Here is a 12,139-nt window from a genome sequence, read left to right on the forward strand (position 1 = left end):
CACATTATCCATGGGAGTTCCGTTCTGGAACCCCCAGTGGATAACCAATCAGTGTAAAAATATCTTCAAAAACCCACTCCCAGGTTTCTTGTTCCTTTATTGTCACCCCAGAATGCACAGGTGTAGACACTCTATCACATTCAGCCACTAGAGTGGATGAATAATGGAATCTAACTGAATGAAATTATAATTATTTAACAGCACAAATGTAGGAAATTTGATTCAGGTGCTTTTCTCCTTGCTAGAAGTCATTTAAAGGTGGATTTCAGTATCAGTGGTGAGTTGAAACAGTGGATACCAAAGCAGTGGATTCCAAGGTCCCACCTGTAACTCTGAGCTGCTCTTGGATTTTGCCTGCAATTTTCACAGTGAACCCAATAAATGCAGAAGTACTGCACAATACATTTCATTCACGAGAAGTAAGGAGCTGTCTCTGATCTGTTACTGAAGTGAAAACCAATGCTGCTGTTCAGATTAAACTGCTCATTTAAACTGTCCAAATAAAGAGCAACTCAAATTAAATAAGCATATTTCAGAAAGTGAATGGGATATTACTTTGCTTATGGAGACTGGGCCATTCAGAACACCCAAAATCTCAGATATGTCAAATCAAGATGTGCAATTAACTCCTCCTGTACCCTGAAAATGGACTTCAACCACACACTTTGAAAAGATGCTCCGGAATCATAGGGTTGCTTCCTTGCTCTTGAGTAGATATGCAGAGGATTGTGCTGACAAAAATGTAACTCTTGAAAGCCTTTCATTGGCTGTAGAGTCACAACAGCTGAGTTACAGTTCTTAAATCTTAATTAGCTTAGTGTGCTGTCTGGCCCCAGCGTGCAGAGAAGTGGGATACAGGAAAGTGGGATAAAGAAGTAGTTCCTTTTATTCACCAAGAGAGAAAGCGGGAAATTAGAGGTACTGATGCTTCATTACTGTCATATTCCCATCTCTCACAGTGGAAACTACAATATGTTTTCAGAGCTGCAGCATTTAGATAAGGTTGTAAAATATTCAAAACAACACATAAGGTACACAGAAGAACTGTGAAAATTAAGAGGCAATGTAGTATGGCTTTGGTGAACAGAAATATCCTGAAGATATATTCGGAAATTAGTATTGTCCCATAAAGACCAATGACTGAAGAGATGGACAATAATTTTAATGAGCTATATAGACCATGCATGCTTGGGCTTTAACAGACCTCAACTGAACTAGATACAGTACGTTAGGTACAGGTCCAACATCAGTGAGAATGATAGTCTGATTAGGGTGAGGAACAAGGTCATATATTCATGTAAAAACACCACTTTCTAACAAAATGAAATGGTTGCCTAAGTGTCTTCCACTTACAGTCAGTTTATGACCAGTTCGGTTTGTGGTCAGGCTTAGCTTTTTTAGGTTTGACTTTGACAAATCTATTTAACTTTTCTAACTCTGTAAGAAATAAGAAACCATATAGAAAAAGGTGTCTCATTAAATGGTGTTTGGCTGAAAAGGTACAAAGATGACATCTGAAGGTATGAAGTGGGCACAAAACAAACATATAACCCTGTATAAATTTCTTCATTCTGCCACTAAATGCCGGGATGATCAGCTGAGGGTATTCAGAATGAAGTCTTTTTTATGTTCTTGTGTTCATCACTTTAACACAGCTCCCCCCCATCTAGAAACCTTTTTTAGATAATGCTGGCTTTTCATGTTGCTCCTGAGATACAAAATATATTTATATTTTTAAGCTGAGCTTCTTTTTTCCCTCCCCTGTGTAATGGACTTGCTTCCCCAGTAGAACGAACTTTCCATGAAAGCTGGGATATAATTGAGTTTTCTTTCATGTCTTTAAAGCTTTTTAAAATTCATGAATTTTCTTATCATTTGCAGCAAAGCAAAAGCATTTTCAAATCCTTCTTTAACTGTTGTGCTGAATATTAGCACATTTTAATGCAACAGAAATAGCAGAATAAAATGCCCTTAAAATTATTTATGACATATTTGACACATTTGCAATTGAGGTTCACTATTACTTTTGTTTGCCTACCTGTCACTGAGCTGTCTAGATTGTCCATGCTGGAGCCTGGAGTATGTTCTAGTCCTCTCAGTGGCCGTGTGATGTCTATACCCTCTTCTTCAACATCATCCACATCTTCATCCTCTGGAATATCTGTTTCCAAATCTGATATTAATGTTCCAGACACATATCCTAATGGAGGAACTGGGGTCTGAGGAGGCTGACTATTGCTTTGAATGTGCCTAGAACAAAAGGGACAAAGCATATATTTAAACCAGAAACATGACCTAGTAAATGTTAAGCTCTTTGACGTCCCTTATATTCTCATTGCGTGAGATTTAAGTACATGCTTAAATATTCCTTTGGAAATTAAGCTGACTTAAATGTGCTGACTTTGAATGGCTTCTACCCTATGTGTTTTGCCGGCTGTTTCTCACAAAAACTAGTGAAATAGATATGTTGTAGGGGTACAAAGTCCACTTTTGAAGGATTTTGGGTCAACTCTGAAACAAGACTATGCACATGACAATCTTCAATGGTACAGCCAATACTTATTATGGCCATTGCTATGGTGTGCATCAGCTAAACTCAGAAAAAATGAACAAAGGGTTTTATAACTAAAGTAATGCTAGAAACATGAATACTATAGGAGCGACAATTCCAGAGAGACAAAGAAGTAAATCTCGGAATCTATTTTGGATGCATTTATGAGTATGAATCTAGAAAGGTCAAGTCTGATGCACAGGCCAAAACCCACATCATTTGGACTGTACTGCAAGAAAATGGCATTTCCTTTTAATCTTATTCTAAGCAGAGTGAGAGCTACATGACAGCTAAAGCAAATGGAACATTTATATCCCAATTCTGTTACAGTGATACAAATACTGGATTAATGTTTCATCTACTTGACCAAAATTATGGGGATAATTCAGATCACAGAGCAAATAAATACAGCCTCATACTTTGTTGTGAGAATAGCTACAATGAACACACTAAACAAGAAACCTTAACTGAAATATCAAGTGTGCATGTTGGAGCCACATGTGTTGTTGACTTATAGGAAGAAGGAAGGAAAGATCCCAGCTTAGGTATGAAAGAATTACAGGTGGAGCCTGTTTATCTGCAAATTTTCCATCCAAATATCTGGCTCCAGACAGGTCCCCTGGACCGGCATTGAGCCAGACACGGCTCCACCCAAGCCCTCCGAAGGGTCCTTTCTGAAGCCTGGAGACACAGCACACATCCATACACTGGGGGCTTCAGAATGGCCCGTAGAGGCAACAAAAAGCCACTTCTGGTTTTTATGCTTTTTAAGGCATTCTGGAGGGCCTTCCTGGGCCTCAGAATGTCTTAGAAGGCATAAAAAGCATCACTTCCGGTTTCCTGAGGGACATTCTGAAGCCCGCAGAGGCATTGAGAAGATGGGCACTGCCTTCCTGGGCTTAAGGGGGCGAAGATTATGGATTTCGTTATCCATGATATTCAGTATCAGGAGGGTTCCAAGAATGGCTCTCTCGCAGATACTGAGGCCCCACCTGTACTATGTCACAGGTGTACAAGAAAATCTGATTCATTTTTGAGTCATAGAACTCTTGTTCAGGGACAACTAACTAAGCCCTGCTAATTGGGTAAGAGGTACTTTTTCAAGTGAGTGCTCCTTTTTTTTAGCAGGGGGAGAGTAAATGGCCCACCTCACCCCAGCAGTGTCTGTTTTAGTGGCTGTCTGCTGGTATTCTTTTACATCTTTTTAGATTGTGAGCCCTTTTGGGACAGGGAGCCATTTAGTTATTTGATTTTTCTCTGTAAACCGCTTTGTGAACTTTTAGTTGAAAAGCGGTATATAAATACTGTTAATAATAACTGCTCTCTCCTCAAGGCATAACTAAAATTATCTTCTATTATCTGATAAGTATCCTATGAGACTGAATCACAGAACATGTCTTTTGAAGTTGCTTCCTCATATCTTTTCTGTTCTACAGAAGCCTCACATAACTTTAGTCAAACATAACTTCTCTAGACCATCAAGGGTATACTCAGTGCTCGTACAATAAGCATGTTTTTTTTGCATTCCTGACTACTAGTAATGCAATAGAGGTTTTCCAAAAAATTACAATAAAGCCATGCATTATATCATTATATGAACAAAAATGCATTTTAGGCTCTTTTATGATATTACTGTATTGAGGCAAGTCAATTTATCAGATAGGGAGTACGGTGGTGCATAATTCAAAGTCTAAAAAGCACAGAGTACATAATGAGATTCATGGTATTAACTAACCCCAAAAGTTGCACCTGCAGTTTGTATGCCACCACAGGAAGCATAACAGCTGCAAGGTACAGGCTGAAAGCATGCCAGGCCATGCATCTGTGTCCTGCCTGGCACAATTATACATTTAACCCAGACCCAAATTAGCTGATGCTTGGGCTTCTGGCTTGTTATATAAACAAGCTGTATCCCATGGAGGAAGTGGCCTAAGCACCCTGTCGATTGGCTGCAGATTGCAAACGAGGTTGGAGTACTGAAAATTGTCCAAGGAAAACAGCTGGCTTTGGCATCAGCAGAGAATATATACAAGCCTCTTTGACCTACAACAACATTTTCACTGTAAGTTGTGGCTTTTGTTTGTCATGGGACATTCCCACTTTTTGCACTGGCACTGTTCCATTCAGCAGCTAGTTTTGCTTTACTTAACATTTTTGTTATTTCTCATGCTGCCAAGGTTTTATTGCTTTAAATTGACACCTTTGCACCTTAAAAAAATCCAGCAACCTTCTACTTCTGTGGTTGCGGGGGGGGGGGGGGGGAGTAATGTGTGTGCTTTCTTATTTGAGTTTCTGAGCTGCCTGACTCTTTCACATTTGTATTACTTTGGTATTTCCCCTTCCTTCCTTTGAATAACAAAAAACAGTAATTCGATATTTTCGTCTGTATATATTTTCAAGTAACATCCTTCATGGTCTGCTTTGCATAGATGTAATAGTCAGCATTCTACAGATCTCCAGGCATGTCCTCATAAGATATCAACCTGTTATAAAACAATGGCTATTTAATTATTTTAATTAGAAAAAAACTCTTCCATTGAAGTTAGTGGGAAGACTTTTCCACCAATTAAAATAATGTGCAGAGGCATGATTAGGTTCATATCTGTGGAGGGGGCAACTTCCCAAAACCTCCTACTTCCATAGAAGTTTCATCCCAATTCACTGTTTTATAAAACCAAGGGGCACATTGTGCATTCTGGGTTACATTTACTTTAACTTTTAGAAAATATTGATTTATGAGTCGAGAACCTTTATTGGCATTAAAACAATTGTGAACAGAACAAACAATCTACCACAAGGTTCTACTCACAACATAAAAGGGTGGGGGAACACATGAGGATGTTTTCCTTAAAACAGCTAACAAACAGTCAGCAACCAAATCAATGGTAGCCACACAATTGTCTTCCAAAAGGGAACAGAGGAAATCATCAGGAGAGCCAGAAAGGGCAAACAAGATTGGGTCAAGGAAGGTATCACGAAGTGGTCGGAGAGCGGGGCAATAACACAGAATATGAACCACCGTATCAGGTTCCAGGGAACAGAATTTACAATTCCTACAATCAAACGGAACATTATGGAATCTACCCTCGAGAACTGCAGAGGGAAAAATACTGAGTCTGGCGAGCATAAAAGCCTGCCTCTTGCTTGGGTTGATTAGTTCCCTAAAATAATTGGCAATGAAGCCAGAGGATGGTAGCAGGCCAAAGTAATGGGGGGAGCAAGTGGGATTGATGTTAGACAATAATAACTGGGTTTCAACTTCCAAAAGTCTGGTCTTGATGATGGAATGGGCCTGATTGAGCCCAGTGTCGGCAAGTGATTCTAAGGTAATATCCAGGGATTGGAGTTTAGCTTCGAAGAGTCTGAACCAATTGAAGGTATAGGAATTTTAAAAGGTCATAGAGGAGGGAATCAGGCTGGGAGTTTAAATGAAGACGCAACCAGTATTTAAAGGCTAAAAACCACGCCAAGCTGGAAGGGAGATGTATCCCAAGTTCCAAGGCCATGGAAATATCGATTTACAAACTTAATTTTTCTTATTCCTCAGTTATGATAACTGCTATGATAAGACCTGTCAGAAAATGCTCATTACATAGAAAATTTTTTTATTTATATAATTGGCAGTTTCCATTAAGCCAGTGGTATTCAAACTGGGGCGTCACAGCGCCCCAGCCTGTGGGTCCTGGCTTCTGCCTCCTTAAGGGGCTGGGACAGCCAGGAGACAGGGGGAAGGCAGTGGCACGATCCACAGGATCCACAGGTGCATTTGCCCAAGCCTTCTGCAGCCTCCCGGGGTGCAGGGAGCCCTGCACAACCTTTGGCAGGGCTCCCCGGGTCAGGAAAAGTGAAATCGGAGCGATCGCGCCCCACTCCGCAAAACCGGAAGTGGAGCATGATTGCTCCACTTTCCCTTCTGACGGGGCTGCAGGGACTGGGGTGCACCCTCCAGTCCCTGCAGCAGCCATTTCTGTGTGCGGGGAGCCCTGCGCGAGCGCCTGCAGGGCTCCCCATGTCAGGGAAAGGGAGAGTGAGGTGATCGTGCTCCGCTTCTGCTTGTGTGGAGGCAGAGCAGATCGCTCCACTCTCCCTTTCCCTGACCTGGGGCGCCCTCCAGGCGGTCACGCAGGGCTCCCTGCACATAGGGAGGGCTGCTGCAGGGACTGGTGAATGCATCCCAGTCCCTGCAGCCCCGTGAGCGACATGATCCTGGGGATTGCGTCGCTGCCTCCGTCCTGCCCCCGCAAAGACTTACTGCGGGTTTCAAACTCCCGGAGAGTTTGAAAACCGCAGCATTAAGCTGTTAAGTCCATTTAGTTCCAGTAAGAGCAACTGATAATGAATCATGCCTGGATCACCAGTAGTACTAAATCTAGTAGCAGTAAATTTTATATCCAGAATTTTTTACTCTGAAGTGAAGCGATCCTGCAAGAAACAAAATTTCTTAATTTTGCTGATAAACACCTTCTGCAGGTTTTCAAAATATGGCTTTAATGCACATAGTTCATGCATGTCTGGAGTGAGTTGGCCACTTTTCCCCAGATGGCCCAGTACTGTTTATTACCTTTTTTTAGAAGTAATAAACTACAGTTTACAAAATAAACTGTAGAATTTGAAATTTTCTGGATTTGGAGGACCCCTCTTCAGATTAAGGAGAAAGGTTTCTAAAGTAGCTTCTTTCCCTCAGCCTTCCCTGCAGTGGTGGTGGCAGCAGAGACCTACCAAATCTCTCCAACCAGTGGGAGATGGAAGGAAGAGATAAAAGGTGGCAGAGCTGTCACTAAGCACTAGGTGTTGCATCTGTTTTGCCTTTTGCCTATGCATTCCTTCTTCCACCACAGCATGGATTTAGAGAAAGATAATGCAGCATACCATTGTGATAACAGAATACAGATCATAAATGCCTCTCTCCTGCATATCTATTAAAAGCACATAAACCTTCTTCTTGAGTCAAGAGTTAGCAATTGAACAAGTGAAGCCTTTCCAATCATAATGCTGCAAAGGAGATCACATTTGTATTGGGAAGTTACCAAAGGCACAAGTATATCTTCCAACAAGTATATCTTTCCAACAACATCTGGTATTGCTCATATTTACCATGTTTGCTTTGCGATATCAAACTGATAAGCCCTGGTCAGCTCATCAAAGTGGGCTTGGAGCATCGGTTGCATCTCCTCCCGTGGAGAAGGTGTAAGTGTTGCAGTGGACTGCTGTCCAAAAGAAATTGCAGGAGAAGAGGCCACTCCACGGACAGGAGGTGTAGGAACTCTATCATCTTCTTCTTCAAGTTCATCTTCCATTCCCTGATGCAAATATGTTTGAACTGGCAAAGGTGGGCACCAACCATCACTGTCGTACCTAAAAAATAAGTTGTTTAAAAGATTGTGGTCTGTCTCTTGTACTTATGTCAGATCAAGTTCCAATTCTTATGTTAACAGATGGTGGGCAATAAATTTTGAAAATGTTCAATTTTTTAAAATTATCGCACCTAAGCAACTTTAATAAAATAAACAAAATCTAGCTCTGCTGAAGTCAGAAAGTGATCCTCTGTCTATGTCAGTAAAGTCAACATTTCATTTTCCTTTTTGACAAAGAGCAAAAGGGCCCAATCAAGAGGGATGTAACATACTTGAAGGTTGATTCTGATGACTAAATAGAGAACCTATAGTACACTTACAAGCACAATAATACCTATGATAATAAGGCTTCTATTAGAGCTATTTCATTACAGAGCTCTTCACCATGGGTTGACTGACTACTATTGCAGCTATTGAAGAATACATTGCAGCCAATGTATTCTGGTCATTCACAACCAATTCCCTGCTATACAGTCAAAGGCATCTCCTGTAGTGATGTTCCAGGTATGATTCCCTACATTATTGGAAGTATAACTGTAAATATGTTTTGGATTTGGGCGCAATAAAGTGAAGTAAGAATGTGGTTCAGTAAGTTTCTTGTGAGAACATAAGGAGAGCCCTGCTGGATCAAGTCAAGGGTCCATCTAGTCCAGCTTCCTGTATCTTACAGTGGCCCACCGGATGCCTCAGGGACCACTCAAAACAACAAGATATCTATATTCTGTTGCTACTCCCTTGCATCTGGCTACCTTCAAAGGCTACCTCTAAAACCTGGAGGTTGCATACAGTTATCATGTACTTTCACCATGAAGAAATTCTGCTATGAAATCAGTCTGCCTTGTCTAGGGCCACAGATTGCCATATAAAAATCTGACATAACAGATGCCAGCTTATTTTGAAACAAGGATGCATACAAAAACAGTTTAGAAAGCAATTGTAGGCTAAAATATCCATGATGAACAGCAGCAAAATCAAAGTTGTTCTCAAAGGAATAATCGTTTGAAACTGATCCAAAGCATTTTGAACCAGCTGCTTTTTTCCCCAAAGAATAAGCTAAGTTTAGTATAGAGAAAACTCTCTTGGAACATATGTGCTACGGCCAACAAACTTCTTATATATATTGCACTACATCCCAAGCCAACTACAGACAGTGAACACACTTGGAGCCATTTAACATTAAACATTAGTACATGCCTGAAATTTCATAACAAGAGTATTGGGGGGGGGGACTCCCGTTGCCCCTGGCCAATGACTGTCATTACTGTCCCACACATTTTCCTCCTTCAACTTCTTTTTGCTTCATTAACAGACCAAGAATTTTAAATTGGCTTCTATAGACTGCCACTACTATCTTCAGGGCTTTTCAAACCTAGTGGTGAAATGAATTGCTTGAATATTGTACAAAGGGAGGAACAAAGTCCTTCCTGGTGGTGGTCTTTTCGTACTTGTGCTCTAGCTCCATTGTGACTGGGAAAAGGGAGTCAGTAGGAACAAGGCACCAGGTAGTGCCCCCCCTCTAATCAGGTGGGAATTGTTTAGTGCTGTGAGGCATCTGTGCACCTCCTTTCCTTGCAAATTAGGGTGCATCATTTTGATATAATTTTGCTGCAATCACAAGTCCTGCTGCATAATAAATCAAGTTCTATATTTTGGACAGTTGTTTCAGATACTCCAGGAAGTGTCTTCCACCATAAAATGATTTTTATTCTGACATATGAATAACACATGTTAATGTTTCCCTTCATATTTATAAACCAAATCATTCTGCAAAAAAAAACAAAAAAAAACTGGCAAAGCTTCATTCCTCCTATGCAACTGTGCTGAATGATTTGTTCTATAAAAGATCTGACTTTTCAAGTTTAGTTTGCATCTTATAAAGAAGTACTTTAGGAAAACTGTAGTCATTATGAAGGTGACATTATAAATAAGGGGAAAGTGTAATTAGAAAGACAAATACAGTAAAAGCTAAGCTTGAGTTGTGTGAAACTTGAAAGTATACTGTCAGCATCACTGATTATTTAGTTTTAAATAACTTGTGTTGTCTAGGTGACAAACATAATTCTCCTATTCAAATAACAGATACTATACACAACTGAGAAGCTAAGACCTGTGTCACAAAGGTTCTCTACAGATAATGCATCAATTTACCTGTCTTTTTTAATCAATGTGGCGTCTTTAAAAATATAAGGGGTTATTTGTCTTTTACAGCACAATTATCATAGAAGAACAGCAAATACATTAAAGTGCATTTATCAATTGGGGAGAATTATTAATAAGTAGTTACTTGCAGTAAATTTCCTAGTCTTCTTTTGTACAAAGACCGAATTCTGAATTGTCCATTTGGGGCATGCCTTTCAGAGGCAACTTCTGAGCACTGTGCAGACTGTAATCCAGATTATGAAAGCACAACAGGGGAACAATCTCAAATGTTTTTCATGCTGAATTTGGCAAGAACTTGATTCTTCAATCAAGGGACAAATAACTGTCAATAAGAGTGAATAAATTTGTTTAGAATTTCTACTTGTTGTTTAGAAACATTCTAAAAGAATGTCTATATAGTAGAAAATGTGAGTAGGATAGAAAGAGCTCCCTATGCAACCCCGAGTGCTTTCAAGTGCACACTTAAGATTCTCTAAATTTTCCATTCAAGCTACAATCCCTTTTGTTGCATCAGAAGCTGCTCTGGAGGATCTTTACCTGTGGCAACTTCTTTGGGAAACAAAGAGCTCAAGTGGGAAGGAATGGTTCAGGAGCCCAGGAGGATGGTCATCATTGCCCAATAAGTAGGGATGTTTGTTTCTGGTGAGTTATAGCCCAAATCTTACTGTACTCAATGGGCTTACTTATGAAATAAATAACACCATTTTCAAACACCCCTACCAATGAGGCATTTGTAATATCATGTAAAACACTTGCAACAGCTCATCTATACATAAATCATGAAAGAAATAAGTTCAGCAAGTACACGCTGATTCTTACAGCCCAGACTCGCATTAGTAGTAATACTAATCCTATGCTAGCATTTCACATGTATTACCATGATGGTGTCCGTAACAATAACCCTATAAAGTATTATCCCCAATAGCTTGCCTATCGCACCCTAGAGAGTTTATGGCAGAGGTGACAGTTGAACCAGGAATGTCTTGACTTGTAGCTCTGTCTCTGTCATTATGCCACAGTTCTCAAAGTATGGGTTATGACCAGGTGGAGGGTCACAAGCAGCTTGGAAGGGGATTGCAAAGCTCTAAAGAACTAGGTTCATTCCTTGAAAGTTCCCGGTAGGACTGGGGAAGACCCACCTGAAAATCCACTAAGCAGCTGCCAGTAAGATAGATGGTTCAATTGTCTTATGCAGTGCTTTTTTTTGTAAATAAAAAGGTGCAGGAACTCACAATTTGTTAATCTTTTATTATTTATTTATTTATTTATAAACCATTTTTTATTGGAGAAATAAAATATTTTTTATGTGCTTCCCCCCTAAAGATGAACTTACTTCTGAGTAGACACGCATAGGATTGGGCTGTCAATCTCCACATCCCCTTCCCCCTAGCTATTTTTTCTACACAAGGGGAAAAATACTGTACAGGTGCACTTGTAGCATGTAGTATGTAATGTGGCACTACTTCGAGTTGAGGAAGCAGTGAATGGCTTCTGAAAAATGGCTTACATGAGTTCCATGTAGTAAAATTACTCTAAGCAACTGTGAAAGTAAGAACAAAAAAGGAATTCTTACATGAGAGGGGTCCTTAGGTGCACATAGAAACAGCTATGTTTGCAAACAAGCGATTAAATATGGTTTAATTCAGGTATCAGAATACTCTGTGTCTTTGGGAAGGCACCTGGCATGCGATTGTATGTTCTCTGCTGTCCTGAGCAGCTGCTGTGCATTGCTGGAGAGGAGCTGCAAACGCTGGCTGGCGGAGGGCATGCTTGTGGGGGAAGGATGAGGAGGATCTCTGGCAAGGCTGGACAACACGTTGAACACATGTAGAATCCCTTTTCACCTGCCCTTAGCATGTGAAAACAGGTGCAGATATATATCTCTGCCAGGATTAAGAGCCCAATCCTAGGTATGTCTACTCTGAAGTAAGTCTCATTCTAGTCAATGGAGCTTACTCCCAGGAAAGTGCCTAGGATTGCAGCCTAAGAGCCCAATCCTATGCATGTCTACTCAGAAGTCCACTTTAGTGAATGGGGCTTACTGTGGATAGGATGGCAGCCTCAGGGCCCAATC

At 40.5% G+C, this 12,139-nt stretch overlaps 1 protein-coding gene across 3 annotated transcripts in view; it reads right to left on the reverse strand.

Annotated features, from left to right (window-relative positions):
- The window catches only part of ROBO2 (roundabout guidance receptor 2), a 606,994-nt gene that overhangs the window by 28,810 nt on the left and 566,045 nt on the right, over positions 1–12,139 (reverse strand). For all 3 annotated transcript variants that reach the window (XM_066622392.1, XM_066622390.1, XM_066622391.1), the window contains 2 exons: positions 7,646–7,906; positions 2,039–2,250 (listed from right to left, as the gene is read on the reverse strand). In XM_066622392.1, coding sequence (XP_066478489.1) covers positions 2,039–2,250; positions 7,646–7,906 — 473 coding nt within the window. The remainder of the gene's footprint in view (positions 1–2,038; positions 2,251–7,645; positions 7,907–12,139) is intronic.

The sequence above is a fragment of the Tiliqua scincoides genome, chromosome 3 (assembly GCF_035046505.1).
Source record: "Tiliqua scincoides isolate rTilSci1 chromosome 3, rTilSci1.hap2, whole genome shotgun sequence".
NCBI classification, from domain to species: Eukaryota; Metazoa; Chordata; class Lepidosauria; order Squamata; family Scincidae; genus Tiliqua; species Tiliqua scincoides.